This window comes from Moschus berezovskii, chromosome 1 (assembly GCF_049115385.1).
Source record: "Moschus berezovskii isolate FMDL1 chromosome 1, NW_MosBer_1.0, whole genome shotgun sequence".
Classification (NCBI taxonomy): domain Eukaryota; kingdom Metazoa; phylum Chordata; class Mammalia; order Artiodactyla; family Moschidae; genus Moschus; species Moschus berezovskii.
Window position 1 is genome coordinate 7523107 of NC_142460.1, and position 24413 is coordinate 7547519.

Here is a 24413-nt window from a genome sequence, read left to right on the forward strand (position 1 = left end):
GGAAGGTAGCACCCATTCTTTGATTTGACAGATATTTATATTGGATGCTCCTTGAGTGCCAGGCTTTGTGCTGATCTTCCAAGACTTTTATGTAGCACCCTCTTCATGAGGCCAGGTAGGCATGGTGGTCACCTCCGTCACAGTAGTGACTTAGCAAATTCAAGATCAGAAGATCAGCATGGTTGTGAGTTGATCTGTCCCCAGGCTGCAGGAAATGTCACCGAACTGTTGAACCTCTTCTGCCTAAAAACAGTTGGCCTGCACATCTCAAGGCCGCTGAAGTCAAATCTGCTCCTGAGGCAGGACTTGAAATTCATGAAGGACCTGGGCTGGTGAGAGGTACATTCGTGGTATTGAATCTGCTTGCCACGAGCATCCAAAACGCTGGTGTCTAAAGCTGATGAGGGCGGCATGTCCTTCTAAGTCGATGCCCCTTTTGACTCGAAGCCGTTATTTCCCAGGGAATCTGTGTAGCTTGACTCCAGGGTACCCTGTCCGCTCTGAAGGAGGAGACCCTGAGTTTCTGTGGCTGAACCCTTGTCCTCAGTGACCTGGCCACATTCTAAGCCTAAGCAGGAAGGTCAGATTATAGGGAACCTAGTCAGAGGTGGGACCTGAAAGGCTCCCTAAAGCAAAATGAAATTGAGATACCATTAAGCAGTCGTTGATACTAGTAGAATTTCAAACTGGAAAATATTAAATTTCTTTTTTTAGTTTCTTGTAAATGTTGCTCCATCCTGACTGGCACAGTAATTGTTAGAAATAGTAGTCCAGAGTATATTTTATTTATAAATGACTGGCATTTACAGGCATGTGCACTACCAGTCTGCTCACACTGAAGAGATGACACTTCGAAAAACTGGAATGAAACTTTAGAGAGTTCGTAGGTTCAGAAGAAGTTTCAAAAGGCAGCCCTTATGTAAGATAGCTGACGGAGAAGGCTGTGTCTCAGGTGGTGGTGGGGTACTAGCCATCCAGAGCCTCAAGACACAGCGTTTCATTTCTCTTTGTTACATGGCCTGAAACTCGGACAGATACTGCAGCCCTGCAGCCTTTCTCACCAGGCAGAGATAACACATTTGTATTTTAAAAAGCAAACAAACAAGTATTGGACTTGCCAAATAAGACATGCGTGCCAACTCTGTGTAGATTAGAGAATCACTTACGCTAAAGAGTGAAGTGTGAATACTTCCAGGCGAGTCAAAGTGGGTCTTTCTAGTACTGTGCTGCCGTCAGGCGCTCTTGGGGTGAGAGATTGAAAAGGAAGGAGAGGAGAGACGTTGTGGAAGTGTGCCTGGGTGCTGGGCAGGCCCTCGACTGGGGGTGCTTAAGTCAGGGGTCCAGAGAAACTCGAGGGTGCAGAGTAAGGAAGGGCCCCCAGTGGGTGGAATCGAATACCAGAAGGACTGCGGGAGGCAGAGGACTGTGAAGATGGACATGAATCTTTTCAAACCTGTCTCAGAGGGTAGCCTTTGCTTTCCTCTTTGTCTCTCCAGCATCCCATGTTCTGCTCCAGCACCCCGGTGGAGATTTATTTCTTCCTCAGTCAAATAGACTCATGGTCTGGGAATGTGCCCTCTTTAACACTGTAGACCTCATTTTGTTCAGCTTACAAGTGGAACTGAGAGCTTCTTGGAAGAGAAATGTTGGCTGTTTAACTGATGTTTCTAATATAACTTTCTATGGGAAAGTGCATTCCAAGTTACAGCCAATGAACTGGTGAATGGACTTTGAAATTGTAGTGTTAATAGGTGGGAGTTTCCCCTGTTGGGAAAGGTGTTTGGGGAACAAAACACACCTGACTTGATGGTGTGCTAACCTGTGCTAGAAGAGCCTGTTGGCAGATGTGTGAATCAACAGGACTTAGAAGTACGTTACTCCTTTCTCTGTGGTTGTGTTGAAAGGTGGTTATTTGTTACTTCAGTTTAGTATTTTATTCCTTGGATGTGTAGTCTTTGTCAGACACCTGTAAACTTCTCTGTCACATCAAAATGATTGCAGGTTCAAAATTATTGAGTTCTTAATATATATTTTATTGTTTACTCAAATTTATTTAAAAATACCTATCTAGGTTGATTTCTCTCCTATATGTCTTCCATAGTCTCCTGTTTTGTTAATAGACTTTTGTTTAGTTATGCATCCAGGGTAGAGATTCTGTCACCTTCCTCTTTACATCGTATATCCACATGGACACACGGTCGTCTTATCCATCCTAGTCTTCTGAAGGGTCCTTTATTTCTTTTTATCATCCCTTTAGTTACCTCTGTTATCCTCATTGTCTCTCACCTGGGCTACTGCAGTGAGATTTTATCTTCTTCTAATACAGAGTATTTGACATTAAAGGTTATAATTCCTAATGGGCTGTGAAGTCAGTTTAATGATGGTGACTAAAGTTGTTCTTAATAATAGAATAGAAATATAGGAAACCATCTCAGAAAGTAAGGGCAGTGTTTTCAGCTCTGTGTGTATATAGATGCATAAATGTATGTACATAATGCTGGGGATCATGATTAAAATGTATTTGCTGTTGTGGGTCACAATAAGAAAATATCTGAGAAAGTCAAGAAAAAGAGAAAGCTGCTGTTCTGGTCTAACCTTCATGTACCCTCTTTCCCCTGATCTGCCTCTGTGTCTTTCAGTTGTTTTTCTGAAATAAGAATCTCATCCTCTCACATCCCTGCTGAAGAGCCTTCAGTGGCTTCCTGTTGTCTGCAGGATGAGGTCCACACTCCTCAGCATTGCTCACAAGGCCCCTGATATTTTACCCCAAGGTGTCCCAGGCGCCTGAGGTCCTAACACCTACCTCATACTATTGCGTACAGACATGCCTTTCTCTTCTAACCTTCTGCCTCTCCATGCCCACTACTTGGAATCTATTCTCCGTGGGACAGCCCCATCTCTGAAGACAGAGATCAAATTGCACTGATTTGGAGAATCCCTTCCTGAGTACCAGAGTATCTGCCATGTCTCTGCCCATCCTCGTTTGAGGGCTGAAGCTGTGTATTGTGTGACTTCATGTCCCAGGCTCGGCCTGGGTAGCGCGTACAGCCAACTCCTGAGTGTGTGTTCTGAGGAACTGTAGTCATTGGTTGAGCTAGTTCACCACCGCAGCACTAGTCTCTTGGGCTCTTTTTAAAAAGAAAAAAAGTAAATCTTCCCATTTATTTAGATACTTTCTAAAATGTTTTTAGATCTCAAAGACAGAACTAGATTGGTTCCTTGAAGATTTGAACAAGGAAATTAAAAAATGGGAACAGGAGAAAAAAGAAGTCCAAGAAAGACTAAAGGCACTGAAGAAGAAAATGAAGAAGGTGTTAAATGCCAACGAAATGTGAGTAACACTTGAAAGCAGTGATTTTCATTTATTTTTAATTTGGGTGTATTTTGGGTTATTTTATCCTTTTTGGTATTCAGTTTCAGACTATCAATCAAGTAAAGTGAAAATTTTAGACACTGTTCTCATTTCCTTTTAAAGAACATCTGTTGGGAATTATCTCACCTACAGCTTTTTCTAAACCTCTCATATTTATACATAATTAAAAGTAGGACTGCAAGTCCAAGAACTTACTTCCGGTCTGAACACTACCTCTTTCTCTGAACATTATCTTCGACCCCTTTTCTTTGTTGTAAAATGAGGGGACTTGTCTAGATCTAAGGTTCTTTCCAGCACCAAGATTCTGTGGTGATCATTTTATTTGTTACTTCTACCCTGAATCTTTAAATTAGTAGAATTTGGTCCTGTAATATGAAGGATTCAGTAATACTAATACATTCAGGCAGTTGTCAGATGGGCTAGGTTTGTTTTAAGATTCTCTGCAATCCATTCCTAGCCCGTTTCCATAAATAATCGTATGACTCCTCAGCTTGCTACCTACTGTTGAACAAAATACATGAAGCTTGATGGCTTAAATTAACTTAATTTTAGTTTGATCCGGATCTTGCATTCTGAGCTGTTTTGGCTGGACCACCCTTCTGCTGGTCTTGTCAGTGGTTCCGCCTGTGGCTGCGTTTAGCTGGAAGTTGGCTGAAATATTTTGGCCTTTCTCTCTATGCAGTTTAGGGCTTCTTCCTCTCCACATGATTTCTTCATGTGACTTTTATCTCCAGCACAGTAGCCACACCTCCTGTGTGATGGCTAAGAGCTTCCAAGAGTGCACAGGTAGAAGCTGCCAGGCCTTCTGAAGCTTCAAGCCCAGAACTATCAGCATCACTTCTGCCACATTTTATTGTTTTGGGCAAGTTGCAAGCCTGGTCCAAATGGAAGGCCATTAATAAGGGGGGCGTGGTTCTCTGGGGGCTCCACTGACCACACTCACTGTTCAGGGCATTTATGTTTTGTCCACTTGCTGTGCCCTGTGATCAGGTGAATTTCATTATGAGTATTGCTAACCTTAACCTTTGGACAGTTTTTAAGTAGTCATTTATAAAACATGATGAAATGGAAAGCACAGCATATGTCATATAATTTTGATTTTGCTCAAAGTAGTTTCATTAGAAGAACACATTTATGGAAATCTAAAAAGCTTTTTACCTCTTACTGTTTGAGCAAGTACCGTCTTAATTTTTAAGTTACTCAAAAATTCTGGAGTATTTTAATTTTTCCATATGTTCAGTTCAGACATACTATCAAACTAGACAAAATAAATGAAACTGAGACTGTTGATAAGAAAATTTTTTTCTGTGCTATCGTAAAAATCATTTCTGCTGAGGAATAATCTTTTTATTGTCTTTTCACTTTATTAGTGTATTTGCTTTTTCCTGTTGTAGTTTAAAGATAGGCTATAGTCTTCTTTATGCTTTCTGTACTTTCCAGAAAAAGCTAAATTTTTATATTTAGATCTTAAAACTTTTTGGATCTCTTAGAGAACAACAAAGGTGTATAAGGTTATTTCATTGATTTTTCTATGCTTTAGATCACAGTTGGTATTCATTAAGAAATGAATGGTCACAGAGAGCTCATGGTTGGTGCAGTGATGCAAGTCAGAGATAATTGTTGAAGGAAGGCAGAAATTCCATGAAAAGCTACCCAGTATTGAAAACTTAGAGGAACAGTTTTACGAAAGAAGCGAAATGGCATTTTAATTGGTAGTTTGTGGAAAAGGTTTGTACCCAGTAGAGATGACTGTGAAGGGGTGAAGGAGAGCATGAAAGAGGCAGAGCCCTCTTGGCACAGGGCATTGCTTATAAAGAGTCAGAGATTTACACACTTCGTTTTGAAGAATCATCCTACTGTGTGCATGCGTGTGTGTGCGTGTGTAATTGGACTTTAGGTTCTGGCTTAAAAAACAGAAGGCTGTTTTCATTTTGAGTGAGAACCTACGTTACACTGATGATGACCCAACACCTTAGTCCTCTGTCTTGTGTTGAACCACCTGGATGGAGGTGCTCCTGACAGAGGACTGAGAACAGGGTCTGTGCTGCAGACCCACGACGCAGAGTGAAGAAAAAGGCGATTGCCCTCCAGGTGTAGAAGGGAAATTTTTCCAAAAGGAAAAGGACCCAGATTCTTTGCCTATTTAGAAGAAACTAGAAATGAAACGAAATGTAAAGAAATCAAGAAATGTTTGCGTGGATGTAGAATTTACTGTGTGAGATTGTGCTTTTAAAAATCTTTGAAAATTGAAATTTGGTGATTATGCTTTTGCAGGTATACGCAGGAAAACGATGGAAAGGAAAAGTCACTTGAATTACTTCTGGATCAGTCCCTTGAAATCAGGCAAATTAAGCTTAAATTTATTTTTATATCTTACTATATTCTTAATATCAGAGGCACAGTCTAAATATAGTTAGACATCCAAATATATTTTTGCTTATATGTTTCTTTTAAATAATTGTTTCTCTTTTAAAAAATTTGTTTTATTATTTAATTAATATTTAAATAAATTTATTCTTATAAGTATTTTTATTTTATGATGTTTTCTACTTTTATTTCTCATTGTCAGTATAAAAAGTCCTGAATTTAGCATTGTTCATTACTCTTCATTTCCTTTGAATTAACCTGAAACTAAAAATGTATTTTAAAAACTTGTGTTACATGAAATAATAGTCTCAACTATTATATGGTAGTTCATTGCGCTATAATTAAAGAATTATTAAAGAATGTTTGTTATGAACCTATAAAAAGTTTTCCTTTTAATCTTTACTACTGCGAATAATGTTTGTACATACTGGAAGCCAGTATGTAAAGTTTATTAACATAAACAGATTAAACTTCACCTAACTTCATAAAAATGGGGAACCCATTTTGCAGCATTCCCACCAAATAACTTACTTTTAATTTCTCATCTTCCTTTGATCGTTTGCAGAGAGCTTATATGAGTCTTGTATTAAGTAGCCAAATGTTGGGCAAGAAGTTTCTCTGGAAGATGTTCTATTATCTGTTTGTGGCATGACTTCAGAGCTAACCTGACTTCACCCTTTGTGAGCTCACTGGTTATGTTTTTTTCAGTAAGTTTTTTTGTTTTCTTCAATATTTGCAGTAATACGTTTACAAATGAGAAAATGAAAATGGAAGAGAGTATAAAGAAAGGGAAAGAGCATTATGAAGAGAGCCTTCAAAGGGCTGTGGATGCAGAGGTGAGTCCGAGTGCTCAGTGACTGACAGATTGGGCAGGGTGTCATTTGTTTACTCTGCATTTAATTACACAGGAGCAGGACAACATTGCTGGGGCGTGTGGAGGCTGAGGGGTATCCTTTCACCCCTAATCCTGCCTCCCTGAAACAATCACTTTCTCCTTGCCTGTAACTTTTAAATTTTTTACCTTTATGCTTATCTTATGATAAGAGTGTACACCACGTTTTGTGACTAGCTTTCCTTATTTAACACAGTTCAGTCATTTTCAATGCTCTGTACTTTTAATGGCTTCATTATATTTAATCAAGTGATGTACCATGAAGTAGCCAACCAAAAAACCTATTTGCCAGTGCTGGAAAAGGAACTTGGAAATAATATACTTATTAAGAATATATACTCCCTTTCCTCCCCCAAAAGAATATATACTAAAGTCAATATACTATTTGAGAAACTACTGAGATAAAAATAATTATCTCTGGCTATATTCTATTGGATTCCTGAAACATGGCTGCCTTTGTTTTTCTAATTTGCTAATAAGTAAATGCTATTTATTAGTAAATGTGTCTACGATTATTTTAGAAATGTAAGGAAGAGCTTAACTCATGCAGTCTGTAAACATAGGTCTTTAAAAGAACTGTCAGCTGTGCAGCTGCTTTTCTAAAGGAAGGAAGGAAAAAAGAGTCCCAGTGTTTACTTCAGCTTTGTGTGGCCCCTTTTCCTGCATCTCTGTCCCCAAGTCACTCAGTTCCCGTCTACCACCATTTAGCAAGCAGTTTTGCCTGGTGGGCCCTGTCAAGATTATTGACACTTGAATTAAAGCAAGGCCAATCTACATTTTCTGCAGTGACTTTGACACAAATGGCCAATTGGCTTGTGTGGGGAGCCAGAGTCTAAAGTTTTCAAAGCTTACCCTTGTTGGTAATAACTGACCCTGAGCTGTGCAGTAGCACCTTGTCATGTGTCGGTCCTCTGTGTGATCGTTTGCATCTGCTGGTCACAGACTCCACTCCATCCCCTCTTCCCCTCCCATTCGGCAACCACGAGTCTGCTTCCCAGGCCTTCAGATTTCATAGGTGCAGCCTTGGTGCTGTTGTGCAGGGTCCTGGCCCTCTGCTTACCGTGATCAGCACCTTAGATTATGCACACCAGGTGTATACGTTCAGGAAACTTAGCTCTGTGCTCCTGCTTGAGCAGTAAGCCTTGTGGAAAGTTTCTTATCTAAGAAAGTATCACTCTAGGAATATAATTTTACTATCACTTTATTATTCTGTTTTCAGATCCTAAAGTCTTTTTTAATTAATTTTGGGCTGTGCTGAGTCTTCCTTGCTGCCTGTGGGCTGGCTTTCTCTAGTTGCCCCAAGCAGGGGTGTCTCTTGTTGGGGACACAGGCTTTGCAAGCTCGGGCTTCAGTAGTTGCAGCACACAGGCTCAGCAGTTGTCATGCACAGACCCAGTTGCCCCAAGGCATGTAGAATCTTCACGAAACCCACGGATCAAACCTGTGTCCCCGGCATTGGCCAGTGGACCACCAGAGAAGTCTGAAAAGTTTTAGTTCAGGTTCACCTGAGAGAAATGATGGTTAAATTCTGGTCACTCTTCTGATGATATGTCATTTAAGGAGAAACTTGCAAGTGGTTTAGAATGTTTTCTTTCACAGTTTTAAAATAGTTTGTTTCAAGATGCTTACATCCTCTCATCTAATGGTAGGTATCTGTGCTTGAAAACTGGAAGGACATGGAAGTGTGTAAGTTACAGACCATGGAGTCACAAGCTGAAGGGTTTCTCAAGAACCTGAAGCTAATGAGCAGGTACTGTGGTATCACAGATGTCTTTCCACAATTATTATTGTGGAAATAAAGATTAGGGCTGATTTGAGGAAAAATTATGTTCAGTTCAGTCGCTCAGTCATATCCTACTCTTTGCAACCCCATGGACTGCACCACGCCAGGCCTCCCTATCCGTCACCATCTCCTGGAGTTTACTCAGACTCATGTTCATTGAGTCAGTGATGCCATCCAACCATCTCATCTTCTGTCATCTCCTCCTCCTCCTGCCTTCAATCTTTCCCAGCATCAGGGTCTTTTCAAATGAGTCAGTTCTTCGCATCAGGTAGCCAAAGTATTGGAGTTTCAGCTTCAACATCAGTCCTTCCAATGAATATTCAGGACTGATTTCTTTTAGGTTCGATCTCCTTGCAGTCCACGGGACTTTATTTTTAATAGTTATTATAATAAACGCATGTTCAATCATGGGAAAATCAAAACATATCAACAAAATGATAAATTTTCCTAATTCGTAAATTGAGTTATAACTAGTTAATTTAGTTTTATGGTAAATCCATTAAGGTTTGGGGGGAAAAAAAGAAAATTTATATATAGTTTTTCACTAAGTAATATATGGTGGTGGTTTAGTCGCTAAGTCAAGTCTGACACTTTGTGACCCCATAGTCTGGGAACCTGCCAGGCTTCTCTGTCCATGGGATTCTCCAGGCAAGAATACTAGAATGGGTTGCCATGCCCTCCTCTAGGAGATCTTCCAACCTCAGAATCGAACCTAGGTCTCCTGCATTGCAGGCAGATTCTTTACTGACTGAGCTAAAAGGGAAACCCAAGCAGTATATAGGAAACGTCTTTTCATATCAGTAATTACATTTCTCCAACCTAATTTTAAAAGGTTGAATAGTAGCCCGTGTCATGATCTATTAAATAGCACTGTAGTGAGAGAGCTGGGTTGTTTGCACATTTTGCTATTAAAAGCTGCACTGGGGCAGATATCTTTATAGCTAAATTATTAGTCACTTCCATGCAATGAATAAATTCCTGAAATGAAGATCACATTTTTGAGGCTTTTCAACAGTTGCCTTCCATAAGAATAGTTACTTAACAGTCTTACCGGTAGAGTGTGGGAATGTCGCTTTCAAAGATATTTACATATGGTCATTTTTTCAACTTCCTGGTGGCTCAGACTGTAAAATGTCTGCCTACAACGCAGGATACCCGGATTCAATCCCTGGGTCTGGAATATCTCTTGGAGAAGGAAATGGCAACCCACTCCAGTATTCTTGCCTGGAGAATCCCATGGACAGAGAGGAGCCTGGCGGGCTACAGTCCATGGGGTCACAGAATTGGACACACGACTGAGCAGCTTCACTTTCTTTCATTTTTCAACCCTCCAAAATCTTTACCTGTTTTTGTTTATTTTGCTTTCTTTTTGGGATAAGGTTTACCATGGGAATCCAGATAGTCTCCTTCAGTCTAGAATTTAGCACTTTTCTATATGGATTTTTGCACATTACTTTTCATCTAGTTCTTTTATCATATTCCACACACAGGTTTAACTTTTTAATTCCTAGTGCTTTTTGATTTAAATTTCAAACCCTCAGTGTTGAACCAGAGATTCTACAGGTCATGAAAAAACAGTTGTAATGTTCTTTTTTTTCTTCTTTTTTCAAGATTAAGTTTTTTTCACGTCAGAAAACCTTTCTGATTAAAGGTAAACTGGTATGCTGATTCAGATTACAGGACTAGTACAGCTGAGGTTGAGACCGTGTGGTGTTTAGTAGCCAGTGTGCAGCCCAACAAGGGCTCTGGATTGTGGTGCATCTGGGAAACAGAGAGATCTCAGGCCTCACTTTACCTGATAGCGTTGGCTCCTTAGTGAGCCTCATGGTACACAGGTGCTCTTTCTTAGGGGGTCAGTGCTAACTCTGCTTATTCCACCAAAGGGTGGCAAAAGAAGACAGCCATGAAAGCAGCGTCCTGGTTTTTCTTTAAGATGTATGAGAACCGGCATAACCCCGGATTGGTGGTGGCGATCTTCTCAATTGGAGTAGAAACCTTGTCTGTCACTCAGTAGAGCAGATTCATGAGGTGCTGAGAAGTTTAATGTAGCCTGTTAGACCCCACCCTTTGTTTTACAGTGAAGTAGAAATGAAGAGTTTATTGGAATGTATCCACGCTGCCAACTTTTGGTTTGTTTTTAGATGCAAAGATAGCCTTTGATGTTAAACATGAAGATGTCAACTGACAAATTGTCTAATCTTCACAAATTTGAGGAGAGAAGTTAAAATTCAGGAGAATATGTGCTCTCTGTCCACCAGTTTTGGGCTTTGGGTTAGATCAGTCAATAATATTTCCTAAAGTGTAGTGACTTTGTAAGATACACAGTTCTTTAAAAATCATCTTTTTTGCTATGTGTGCATAATTATGTTTCTCTCATTATCTTTAAATGTTTATTTTCAGTTGTACTTTAGTGCTTTAAATTTTTAAAAGTCTTCAAGTGGACATCAGCAGTTTTATGTTTTTCTCCTCTTTTAGTGATTCGGCAGCGTATTCTGACATGGACTCAGACATACATTCATGGGAATCGTTTCTTTCTGATATTAGAGAAGAAATTGAGAAAGCAAAGGTAAGTTATATGGTATTTTATCATTCTGTCAAAATCTGATGGTTATAATTCTAAAAGAGGTAGTGTCATACTGAAACTTTCTTTTTTGGGCTGTTAAAGACTATTTTTTGTTGTTGTAATTAAGAATTTTTCATGAAGGAAATAGTATTTTCTTAACTTCACTCAGCCCTTGATTGATAGCAAAGTTATGTTTGATAAGGCTTGCTGCTGCTGCTGCTGCTGCAAGTCACTTCAGTCGTGTCCGACTCTGTGTGACCGCATAGACAGAAGCCCACCAGGCTCCCCATCCCTGGGATTCTCCAGGCAAGAACACTGGAGTGGGTTGCCATTTCCTTCTCCAATGTGTGAAAGTGAAAAGTGAAAGTGAAGTCGTTCAGTCGTGTCCGACCCTTAGCGACCCCACGGACTGCAGCCTACCAGGCTCCTCTATCCATGGGATTTTCTAGGCAAGAGTACTGGAGTGGCTTGCCATTGCCTTCTCCGTGATAAGGCTTAGAGCCTTCTAATTAATAATTAGAGTAATATTAGAGTTAATTAGTTAGAATTAACAGTTCTAGTTATTTTGAACTTCTTTCCTTATAAGAAGTAACTTGTAATTTACTTCTTACAAGTAGTAAGAAGTACTACTACTTCTTAGTAGTTATATTTCTTGGGAATATAACCACTTGCGTCCCAGTTATATTTCTTGGGAAATGGTTGCGCATTTGTTATGTATGTGTAGTAAGGGGGAAAATAGTATTAATGGACAGTTGTGGTTTTCCTTGGAATTTGTTAGAAAAACAACATTTTCCTTTCTACCTACAGTCTCAGTTTGAAGAACGAATTCAGGCAATTAAAAATGGTTCTCGGCTCAGTGAACTTCCTAAAGTGCAGATTTCTGAGCTTTCGTTTCCTGCCTGTAACGCGGTGAGTGTTTCACGTCTCTTTTTTCCTTGTGGGAGGAAACAGCCAGAAAGGAATGAGCCACAGTCTCTTCCCTAGCCGGCCGAAAGGGGTTGGCGGCTTCTGGCTTGGAGTGGGCGTGAGCTGGGTGAACGGCTACTGCACCGTTTCCATCAGGTGCTGGGCCAAGCCCTCAGCAGAGTGGCCTGCGTTCACTCCTCACCCCGTGACCCTTCTGTCTCTGCGTTCAGCCTCAACTAAGGTAATAGGCTCTGGAGCTGCAGTCAGAAGCTGATCTTGAAAGTGTTTTTCTTCTCAATACTGTGCACTCCTAATATTCAAATTTACTGTGGATTCATGTGCAAAAATAGAAATAAAGATTTAAAATGTTAAAAAGGTTAGCCACCTTGAACTGAGTAAAACATTCTGTTGAGCACCAGTGTTTTCAAGTTCTTACAACACATACAGAGGGGGGAAAGCATGAGATCTCAGTAGAAGATTTTACTGTTAATTTTTAATTGTAGCTTATGTGATTTTATAAATGACTCAAAAGAATTAAAATTGAAAACCTTGGAAACTGTCGGTGTGCCAGGGGCTTGAATAATAAGAACCCCTAAAAACAGTTTACTCTGTGTGTCACTTCTCTGCTATTCATTCATCAGGTATTTAGTGGTGATCAGGATTAGATGCGGTCTGTGCCCTCAGAATGCACATGGGTTTGGGAGTGACTTCAAGCCCATAATTATAAGCAAAGTGCGCCAAGAGCATAGAATGCCATGGCAGCAGAAATCAGGGGGAACTAACTGAAACCCGAGGCCTAGGCCTCAGCAGAAGCTCACTTGCTGGAGGTCTCAGTGAGCCAGAGATCTGGAATAGGAGTTCAGCAGGCAGGAGAGGGAAGGAGGAGGGAGTGAGGGAGTGGGGGGGTGTGGGGGTGTGTGTGATGTTTCAGGGTCAAAACGTTCAGATGGAGGAAATAGCATATTTGGAGGCTAGAAAAAGAACACCTTTCGCAGCTGTGAAAGAAGTTCACTAGGACAAAGGGGACTGTGGGAAAAGATGGTGATACCGTACCCACGGGCCAGAACAAAGGGAGCCTTATTCCGCAAGGTGTGCTCCGCAGTGTGGACTTCCCCTCAGGTCACTGCGCAGCCAGTGTAGGTTTCCAGTTAGGAAATGACATCAGCCTGACTGCAGTATGGAGACCTGGTGGGAGAGGGGCGCGGGCGAGGGATGTGCAGTGGATTGGGTGCAGCTCGCTGTCCCCGCCAGGCCCGGTGAGAGAAGCAGCGGGGCTGGAGGGAGGAGAGCCGTTTCCAGTGTTCAGGTAGTTAGCTGAAAGAGGCGCTGCCTGTGGGAACTGACATTTCCCACTCAGGGCTCAGCGTGAGTGTGTCGGGGAGTGGATGCCAAATCCGGTCTGTGTCAGGTGGCGCCAGAGGAAGAGCAGATGAGGAAGTCTGCCCAGAGGCTCCTTTTGCAGACACAGAGTTTGAGTGCCCTTGGAATCACCCAAGGGGAGCTGCCCGTTAGGAGGTTTGGATCTTGGGAAGGTACTCTAGACTGGACTCTAGTACCTTTTAAAACGGGGGCATTATTCGCAACAAGCACGCAGTCACGGAGGCGTGAGAGGGGGTAGCCTGGGGTGCAGACTGGGGCTCTGACAACATGAGGGGCCTCAGCCCTTCGTTGTGGACTGCAGAGCTTCAGGGAGAGCCCAGCAGGGCCCGGCAGTGTGGAGCCCTGAACAGCTTTTTTTGAGAGAGACAGTTACCAGTGACTTTTAAGGACAATAACATTTAATTTGTTATAGTTCAAGTTCTGTGCACTTGAGCAAGCAGGATTCATTATAGTTGTGCTTAATCATTAGTCTTTGTTCAGGGCTCTCTTAGTGATCAGCTTTTGTGTTGTATTCCTCCCAGATTCATCCTAAATTACTTCCTGAGTCTTCAGGCCAGGATGGTCGAGGTCCCTTCACTTCTACAAGTCATGGGACCGGAGACCAGACAGCAGCTCCCGAGGAGTCAAGTCTGGGCTCTGCCGCTGACAGCCCAGTGGAGTCGCCCTCCTGCAGCCAGAAAGCCCCCCAGCTGCCAGAGCGTGAGGGCACTGGCCAGGCAGCTGGGCCAGAACCACGCCCAGTGGCTGATCAGAAGTTACCTGCTGCTCCAGAGCGTGCCACCCGTTCAAGCCCGTCTCCAAAGAAGCCGTTCAATAGTGTTATTGAGCACCTGTCGGTGGTGTTCCCGTGTTACAGCAGGTACGAATCTAAAACATCAGCAACGCTGGTAAATGCTTTGTTGAACTGATGTTTCCTGATCAGATAACAGTTTGGCCAATTAGGAGCTGAAGTGGAAAGGACTGTGCAATTATTTTACTCAGAAGGACAAGCACTGCATTTGTCTTCCTTTTGTAAACATAAAAGTGAGCATTTTCAAACAGATTAACCCTCACTCATCAGAACCCATGGCAATTTGCTAAGATTTGGATGAACTCAGTAACATGCTCCAGCACTAATTATGGAATCAATAAATGAACTTCAAAACATTAGTTCTGTATCATTTCAGGGGGAAAAAATTTCACATATATCAAAGAAGGCAGCAGCAACTTACACTTTGTTGAACAGCCCCTCTGATGTGTTAGAGGTGTGAGTTGAGACTGGATACAATTTGCCAGTGAGTAGATGGAAAAACAGTGGAAACAGTGTCAGACTTTATTTCTTTGGGCTCCAAAATCACTGCAGATGGTGATTGCAGCCATGAAATTAAAAGACACTTACTCCTTGGAAGGAAAGTTATAACCAACCTAGATAGTATATTAAAATGCAGAGACATTACTTTGCCAACAAAGGTCCGTCTGGTTAAGGCTATGGTTTTTCCTGTGGTCATGTATGGATGTGAGAGTTGGACTGTGAAGAAAGCTGAGCGCTTAAGAATTGATGCTTTTGAACTGTGGTGTTGGAGAAGACTCTTGAGAGTCCCTTGTACTGCAAGGAGATCCAACCAGTCCATTCTAAAGGAGATCAATCCTGGGTGTTCATTGGAAGAACTGATGCTAAAGCTGAAACTCCAATACTTTGGCCACCTCATGCGACGAGTTAGCTCACTGGAAAAGACTCTGATGCTGGAAAAGGTTGGGGGCGGGAGGAGACGAGGACGACAGAGAATGAGATGGCTGGATGGCATCACTGACTCTGTGGACATGAGTTTGAGTGAACTCCGGGAGTTGGTGATGGACAGGGAGGCCTGGCATGCTGTGATTCATGGGGTCGCGGAGAGTCGGACACGACTGAGGGACTGAACTGAACTGAACTGAAGGTGTGTGAGCATGTTGTAGAGGGAGAGGCAGGGAGAGCTGATTTACAGTGTGTGTCAGTATCTGCTGTAAACAAAGTGAATCAGTTAGACACACAGATATATCCACTCTCGTGGATTCTTTTCCACGTGGGTCATTTCAGACTATTGAGTGGAGCTCCCTGTGCTGTGTAGTAGGTCCTTATTAGTTATCTGTTTTATGTATAGCAGTGTGTAGATGTCAATCCTAATGTCCCAATTTATCCATCCCCCCTTCCCCCCGGGTAACCATAAGTTTAACATCTGTGACTCTGTTTTATAAGTTCATTTGTACCATTTTTTTTAGTTTCTGCACATAAGCAATATCATACGATGTTTGTCTTTCTCTGACTGATGTCACTCAGGACAGCCTCGAGGTACATCCATGTTGCTGCAGATTGGGAGAGCTGCTTTTAACTAAGTCAGCCAGAGTCATCAGTTGGGCACTTCAGTAGTGCTCCTGCATCAACCTCTGACCTCACTCTCCAAATGGGTACGAGGGGGCAGAGGGACTCCTTGTCTCAGACGAGAGGGAAGGTGAAGTGGAGGGAATGTCTCAGGGATACAGCGCAGAAGAGAGGAATCCACATCCAGGATGATCCTCCACACGCCCCGTGTTACTTCTGTCTTTGACACAGTATTAGTCATAGTCTCTGGGATGAACTTCTGAAACACAGTTAATTATGATTGGCCAGAATTAATGGTTTTCGTTTGTCAGTGGAGCCCTGGCCACTTGGAAGTAAGTGTATCTTGTCTGCACCTGGACATATTTAGCCTAAGTTTGAGAAGCATTGTAAGTTCTCTCAATAGCAATTACCATGCAAGTTAGTAAAAATAGTCAAGTTGTAATTACCAGAAGTACCTTACAAATAAACTTGTTTGCAGCCCTGTCTAAATTTGGCAGAATAAACATATGCTTCCTAGGTTTCCTGCAAGTAAAAGCATGTGAGGCATTAGTGCTGTAGATGCCAAGTTCCTGTTGATTAATGACATAATCACATCTACTGCCACCTATGAAAAATGCGAGAAAATTGTGAAAACTTGGTCAGATTTTTAAAGGGAGGAAGTAAAAAAACAGTTTGTTCTTAGGGATTTTATTGATTTCAAGTCAGATCCAGTGGTGTCTGATCATTCAGTGATTTTGCTTAAAGCTACAGTATGTCCAGACTCTAAAGAAGTCAGGTTTCTTAAGTAGGGAAGGAGATCTGAAATGGATCTGTCCGTAACACTATTACTTTGAAAATCTATTAAAACAAATAGGAATAATGTTGAAATTTTCACAATGCTTTCTTTTGGAAGACTGATTTTACTGCTTTTACATACAGTTACTGTTGTTTACAAATGAATTATTTGTGTATTTGATTTCATTTCTTTTCACCTGCTGGGTTGATACTGGACATAATATTTCTTCACAGTAGAAAACTTTGACTTTGTCTTTACTTTCCCACTTTCCCTTTCAGCACGGAGCTTGCTGGTTTTATTAAAAAAGTTAGGAACAAAAACAAGACCTCTCTGCCTGGATTGAGTATTGATGAGATTGTCCAAAGAGTGACGGAACACATCCTTGATGAAGAGAAAAAGAAAAAGGTCAGTGTTTCATTTAAATTCAATGTATACTCCACTTTCTTCCTATTTATTTATAAAATGTGAGAATCATGGGGGGAAATGCTTCCAACAAGAGATAGGAGCAATGTAATATACAGCGCTTACGTTTTTGGGTAACTGAACTTGCTTCCCTACTAAACATTCTGACCGAAGTCAAATCCAGGAAAGGACTGGAGGCCTTCAGCACCCAGCTCTGCTGTTCCTGTGCCCAGGGCCGCCCAGGACCTGCCCTCTGTGCCTGTCGGAGCATCACCCGAAACCAGGGGGTCGAAGACCGAGGCCGTCCCTGTGAGTGCTGTGTGCATGACCGTGGCGTTCCCTCTGTTCTGATGAAGAGCTGCTAGTCCATGATGTAGCCTCATGTTTTTCATTTCTCAATGAACTTTCTTTGAGCTTCCATTAAAAGCCACGTTTAGGTGACTTGAGTGGTTAGAGGAGCCGGTGATTAGCGAGGTTCTCCCCACCGTTGTGGGGACTTCAGGGTCCCTGCATGTGGGGACAAGAGGCGCAGTGGCCACACCATGGACACGGGACCTGTAGACGGTTAGATCCATTCCTCACATCATGTGTGAATAGTTGGCAGAATTGATTTTTGGCCGGTTTTCTTCTTTGTGACCATAGGGTTTGGAATCCCACAAACTTGGTTCCATCACTAATAACACTGTGAGCTCGGATCATATCTGCTTGTTGGGGTTGTTGTCTGGATGAAGTGCTGTGGTGGGATTAGCAGGATCATGCACTGTTCTCAGAACAGACTGACTGCTTCCCTCCCCTCCCCCTCATGTGTCTGGGGACAGGGGGGACATGCTGAAATGGGCTGAGGTTCCTTTTATTTGATATACTGATGTAAATTGTTTATTGTCCTTTTAGACAATGAGAATGTTAGTTACATAGAACTTTCTATAAAATACCATTATATCTATGATCTCAGCTGATAAGGTATTATAACTGTCTTTATGAATGAGGAAGCCAGGGCACTGATGACTCATGCTTCTGGCTGGTGTTCCTTCCTTTGATTTGCATGTGCGGCCTGTAATTCCCTGTCCTCACCCACACGGACCTCGCATGCTGGGGACCATGCAGTAGGCACTGAACATGTGGTTGGTAGGGAGGTGGTCCCCTGGGTGGCTCCCAGCCATGGGCTCCAGGGGGATTTCTGGCACAGATCACGTCTTCCCCTTCTGTCCAACTTCAGGTGAAAGTAAAATGAGAAGAGCTGCAGGCAGAGTGGGGTCCGCAGTGCAGGACTGCACGGAGAGCGCTGGTTCGCTGACCCTACCTAGGCCGTGCCTCCTTCTCTGAACTTGTTTTTGTCCCTCCCGTTCATTTTCACTTTCCACCAGCCTTCAGAGATTTTCCTCGTCACATACACTTGGGTGCCAGAGGGTACCCCCCCGCCCCCACTGAGAAAGCTTATACTATGCAGAGCATTCCTGCCAAGCCTGGCTGGAGTCCACTCCCTCTCAGGGGTGTTCCAGCTGGTCATGTGCTCTGTGGTCCAACAACCAGACTAGCTTCTCAGCATTCTCACTGATTTGTGTGTGAGTATGTGTGTGTGTGTGTGTGTGTGTGCGCGCGCACATGCACAGTCACACACTTATTGGTCGCCCCAAGATAGACCATAATCACCTTTTGAGGTGAGATTACTTTGTTTCACGGTTCATGGAAAGCTGACTTACAAGAAAAATATGTATTGAAACCAAGACTTAATTTGCTAATCATAGGTTTTTGTTTTTTTTTTAAGTAACAATGTTTTGTATTTTTAACCACAAAACCACAGAAATAATGTGGTTCTTTATAGAAGGTCCAAATAAAAAGAACATACAAAGAACCCCAAAACCCACCCTCTAAGGGTAACCAGTATTATCATATTGGTATGCATTTTTTCTAAACTCTTTTTTATCTGTGTGTATGTGTGAATTTAGTCAAAACCATATACATATGTTTGTGTTCTTTTTACTTAGAAATAATTGTGCTGAATTTGTCATGTTGGGAAGAAATAACTGTTTTTCTAAACTTTGTGCTATGTTGAGCCACTCAATCATGTCTGACTCCCTGCGACCCTGTGGACTGCAGCTCCCCAAGCCCCTCTGTCCATAGGGGAGTCTCCAGGCAAGAATACTGGAGTGGGTTGCCATGCCCTCCTCCAGGGGATCTTCCCAACCCAGGGATTGAGCGCAGGCCTCCTGCATTGCAGGCAGATTCTTTACCAACCAAGCCACCTTGCAGAGGCCTTGACCTGCTGTTTCCCCCAGCGCTGTTGCCTCCAGTTCTCCCAGACCCTTCCCTGGGGGCCCTAGAGGGGAGGTGAGTGGGGGGAGCAAGATCACGTCTGTCCCATCACTTCCTGGTGCCCGGTGGTGGCTGCAGCGCCCAGAGGGACAGAAAACCCTGCTCAGCAGTTCAGGGATTCACAACCTTCAGGCGCTGCCCCACCCTACTCCCTGGCTGTCACCCACTGCCGGGACTGCATTCACTCACTTTCTGACAGTTCCCAGAGCCTCCCTTTGGGGCCAGGTTCCTCGCTGGCTGCTAAGAACACACAGAAACAAAGCCATTTCCTGCCTTCGGGGTGCTCAGAGTTAAGAGGGGGCAGTGAGAGTCGAGGAGAAGGCCACGACGTGGAGCAGTTGCTGGGGGCTGCAGAGAGGCCATGGTGCCCGGAGTCGTAGGGTGGCACCATCTCCGCTTCCACTTGAGAATGCTGTCTGTGTCCCCAGACTGTGAGTGGCAGGCTGGGAGCCCTCCCACTCACCTGTGTCCCCTGACAGGGTTGTTGTTGAATGAGCCATCAGTTTGTTTTTATTTGATTTATGCAAGTAATTCACATTCATAGAAACTTTAGAAAAACAGCAAAGAAAAAGTTAAATCTCTCAACCCAAAGTAGCCAGTCATCATCATTAACATTTTATATCTTTCCAGATTCTTTTCTGGGCATTTCTATATACAGACATTCTCTCTCTCTTTAAAAACTTAAGTTCTGTAATCATACAATACCTATTATTTTGTTCAGTTCAGTTCAGTCGCTCAGTTGTGTCCGACTCTCTGCAGCCCCATGAATCGCAGCACGCCAGGCCTCCTGTCCATCACCAACTCCCGGAGTTTACTCATACTCATGTCCATCGAGTCGGTGATGCCATCCAGCCATCTCATCCTCTGTCATCCCCTTTGCCTCCTGCCCCCAATCCCTCCCAGCATCAGGGTCTTTTCCAGTGAGTCAACTCTTCGCGTGAGGTAGTCAGAGTAATATGGAGTTTCAGCTTTAGCATCAGTCCTTCCAATGAACACCCAGGACTGATCTCCTTTAGAATGGACTGGTTGGACCTCCTTGCAGTCCAAGGGACTCTCAAGAGTCTTCTCCAACACCACAGTTCAAAAGCATCAATTCTTCGGTGCTCAGCTTTCTTCACAGTCCAACTCCCACATCCATACGTAACTACTGGAAAAACCATAGCCTTGACTAGACGGACCTTTGTTGGCAAAGTAATGTCTCTGCTTTTTAATATGCTGTCTAGGTTGGTCATAACTTTCCTTCCAAGGAGTAAACGTCTTTTAATTTCATGGCTGCAGTCAGCATCTGCAGTGATTTTGGAGCCCCAGAAAATAAAGTCTGACACTGTTTCCACTGTTTCCCCATCTATTTCCCATGAAGTGATGAGACCAGATGCCATCTTAGTTTTCTGAATGTCGAGCTTTAAGCCAACTTTTTCACGCTCCTCTTTCACTTTCATCAAGAGGCTCTTTAGTTCTTCTTCACTTTCTGCCATAAGGGTGGTGTCATCTACATATCTGAGGTTATTGATATTTCTCCCGGCAATCTTGATTCCAGCTTGTACTTCTTCCAGCCCAGTGTTTCTCATGATGTACTCTGCATATAAATTAAATAAGCAGGGTGACAATATACAGCCTTTGATGTACTCCCTTCCTATTTGGAACCAGTCTATTGTTCCATGTCCAGTTTTGTTAGCCTACTATTATTCAGAGAGCTTTTGGGACCAGCTTTCTGTACTTGGTGGCTCAGATGGTAAAGCATCTGCCTATAATGCAGGAGACCCAGGTTCGATCCTTGGGTCAGGAAGATCCCCTGGAGGAGGGCATGACAACCCACTCCAGTATTCTTGCCTGGAAAATCCCATGGACAGAGGATCCTAGTAGGCCCCAGTTCATGGGGTTGCAAAGAGTCAGACTTCACTTTCACTTTCTGTACCAAGGATTATGGAATTCTGTCAGGATTTTAATTAGCCTCACAATAATCCATAGTGTAGAGGTGTTATAATTTGTTACTGTCTCCAGCTGTTAGGTAATTAGATGAATAGTTAATTTGTAATATGTAGCTAGTACCATACTTCTGGTATGCTGCTGCTGCTGCTGCTAAGTCACTTCAGTCGTGTCCGACTCTGTGTGACCCCATAGACGGAAGCCCACCAGGCTCCCCCGTCCCTGGGATTCTCCAGGCAAGAACACTGGAGTGGGTTGCCATTTCCTTCTCCAATGTGTGAAAGTGAAAAGGGAAAGTGAAGTCGCTCAGTCGTGTCCGACCCATAGCGACCCCATGGACTGCAGCCTACCAGGCTCCTCTATCCATGGGATTTTCTAGGCAAGAGTACTGGAGTGGCTTGCCATTGCCTTCTCCAACTTCTGGTGTAGAAAGGGATAAACAGATATTTGTAGTATTTTAACTGAGTGAGTTAACTGTATAAATCATGTTTTTTATCCAAGAAAATGAAAACTTCGTTTTTTCCTAAGAAATGTTATTCAAAAATAAGCTGTTCCCTCAGTCTGCTTAACTATAATTGAGAATAATTTGCATCCTGTGCTGCAAAAGTTTTGGAAAGTCAGTTGTGGGAAGAGTTCTTTATTACTGGGATACCTTTGTTTCCACAGGTGTCCTGTTCAAATTCCTGTGAAATCTGCCGAGAAGTATTCAAGTCCAAAAACATGCGTGAGCTGCAGTGTGGGCACAGGTTTCACAAAGGGGTAAGAGTTCTCTGTGGCTGTTTTCATGTCACGCATTCTGACTGTGGAGTATTTAGAAAAGAGAAAGGGACTTTTTCCCCTAGGCTTCGGTCCTTGCGTTTTCCAAGCAGATTCCAGACGTGCTTGTGCCTGTGGTTGTCGTCTCCCTCCCAGAGACTGCTGTGGCGGGGAGTTTACTCCGGGCCTCTGGTGCGCTCTGTACAGTCCTCTCTCCATGTCAGGTGGAAATTCAAAGAGTGTGATTTCCTTAAAAGCTCTTATATGCATTGTCAAACAGATAGACAGTGAAATAGCTTGTCGGTTTAGTGCAGAATGTGAAGTAAGTTTAACATTTTAGAGAAGAGAAAGGAAACCTGACGGGCTCCGTTGTGCCTGGGGGATTCTGGCTTGTGCCCCTCCTAGATGGGTGTTAGCTGTCGTGGGGTTCGGGTGCTGTGAGCACTCGTCCTGCACCCCAGCTGCTGGGTTAGAGCCCGTCCTGCCTCTGCTCTGTGAGTGTGAATCCCTGAGCGAGGGGCGCACACTCCGTGCACATGCATGTGCGTGCGTGCACTCAGTCATGTCTGACTCCTTGTGACCCCGTGGGCTGTAGCCCACCAGGCTCCTCTGTCCATGGAATTCTCTAAGCACGAATACTGGAGGGGGTTGCCATGCCTTGCTCCAGGGGATCTTCTAGACCCAAGAATCGAACCCGCGTCTCTTGAGTCTCCTGCATTGGCAGGCAGATTCGTTACCATTCGTGCCGCCCAAGAGTCCAGGCCGACTGCAGTCTCTCGTGTGACCTGTGTCCTTCCTGGGCGGGGGCCCCACCAGGCCGACTACAGCCTCTTGTGTGACTGTCTTCTTCCTGGGCGGGGGTCCTGCCTGGGCTCTGAGCTTACCGCACTCAGCTCTATAGCGGCAGCAGGCCAGCCACTGTGTGTGTGCAGACTGGGGGGGGACAAGAACAAGACTGGGCAGACAGGGGGGTCCAAGGAGCTGGAAGTGCCGGCCTCTGGCAGTCAGGGCAGCTGAAGCACAGACTGGACCGGAGCGGAGCGGGAAGGGGAGGCGCAGTCAGGCCCCGAGGCTTCATGGTCTCATCCTGAGGTGGGATTCCTTGTTCCTGGGGCTTGGTCCAGACCCCTGCCCGCTCAGGCTCTGGTGTCCCTGGGTGTTGAGTGGCTCAAGGTCCCCCTGGACGTCATGGTTGATAGCTTACAGTGAACAGGGTCAGATTCATGGCCTCTGGAGGAGAGAATTTGGTTTCCAGGCCAGAGATGACGTTTGATCACCCAGAGGTTTTGTGTAGCAGAGTTTTATTACAGTGAAAAAGGGACACAGAAAGCTTCTGACATAGGCCTCAGAAGGGGGCAGAGTGCCTGACCCATCTGTCTTAGCAAGGCCTTATATACTTTTTCAGTTGGTTACTAACAATAGAGAGGTCTTACCAGACCCACTCCTACAGCATGCCTCTTAAGATAACAAGTCTAGTCAGAAGCTTCTTGTTAAGAAAGAGAAACATGTCTTCAAACAAGATACAGTGTTATTACGTAATCACTAGTACAGAGCTTAAGGAAAAACAAAGGGCTTCCCTGATAGCTCAGTTGGTAAAGAATCCGCCTGCAATGGAGGAGACTGTAGTTTGATTCCTGGGTCAGGAAGATCCCCTGGAGAAGGGGTAGGCTACCCACTCCAGTGTTCCTGGGCTTCCCTGGTGGCTCAGCTGGTAAAGAATCCGCCTGCAGTGCGGAAGACCTGGGTTTGATCCCTGGATTGGGAAGATCCCCTGGAGATGGGAAAGGCTACCCACTCCAGTATTCTGGCCTGGAAAACTCCATGGACTGTATAGACCATACACAAAGAGTCGGACATGACAGCAACTTTCACTCTCACTTTTAAGGAAAAACATCCCCTGAGCAAGATGACTTGTTTTGTTGTGTAATCATTGGCTGTGGGCTTAAAAAAGTCTTATAAGATGAAGGAATGTAAACAAACAAAAAACACTCTCCCTTCCTCCTCCTCAAGGGCCCCAGACTCCTTGACCTGCCTAAGAGGGTCACTCTGTCACGGTGAAGTCGCCGTGTCTGCCGAGGCGAGTGACACAGGAGAGCTGAGGTCCCCAAGCTCCTAAAGGGCCGGCTGATTGTCTTCTCTCATTTCAGTGCCTCAGGCAGTGGCTGAAGAGCCAGCGCACCTGCCCAGCCTGCCTGGGTCACGACCTCCTGTCAGAGGAGTAGCTGCCCTGCTGGAGAGGCCCTCCTGCTGTTCTTGGCAGCTGCAGTTCACGTTGGAGATACGCTGCTTGTTGAGTTGGAAGACTAGCAGTGTACTCCCTTTGGTATCAAAAGCAGACACCTGAAGCTTCTTTACAGTCTGTGTCGCAGTGCTAATAAATGGAACTCTTTAATACAGCTGGGAGTAAGTAATTTCCCAACTCTGACTAGACATACAGTGATCGCCAAGTGGTGGCTGATAAAATCATGTGTAACCGCTTCCTTCTGTGGTCGGGGCTGCTGCAGAGGCGTGCTCTGAGATGGAAGGAAAAGATGGTGAGTGCCTCAAAGCAGGACTCGATTATCAGCATCCTTGGCCTGCTAAAGTGCCCCACGGGAAAAGGTTTTTGAGATCGGTATTCCCGAACTTACGCCTACATT

At 43.9% G+C, this 24413-nt stretch overlaps 1 protein-coding gene across 15 annotated transcripts in view; it reads left to right on the plus strand.

Moving 5' to 3' along the window:
- TTC3 (tetratricopeptide repeat domain 3) overlaps positions 1 to 24170 on the plus strand; it is a 126423-nt gene extending 102253 nt beyond the window's left edge. For 11 of the 15 annotated variants that reach the window (XM_088835066.1, XM_088835075.1, XM_088835104.1 and 8 more), the window contains 11 exons: positions 3192 to 3331; positions 5648 to 5716; positions 6480 to 6576; positions 8282 to 8382; positions 10891 to 10981; positions 11786 to 11887; positions 13786 to 14123; positions 16656 to 16782; positions 16954 to 17088; positions 21685 to 21777; positions 23922 to 24170. In XM_088835066.1, coding sequence (XP_088691192.1) covers positions 3192 to 3331; positions 5648 to 5716; positions 6480 to 6576; positions 8282 to 8382; positions 10891 to 10981; positions 11786 to 11887; positions 13786 to 14123; positions 16656 to 16782; positions 16954 to 17088; positions 21685 to 21777; positions 23922 to 23996 — 1368 coding nt within the window. In that variant the 3' untranslated portion in view covers positions 23997 to 24170. The other 4 variants (XM_088835057.1, XM_088835062.1, XM_088835064.1 and 1 more) reach the window with 4 other exon arrangements.
- The last annotated feature ends 243 nt before the right edge of the window (positions 24171 to 24413 follow it).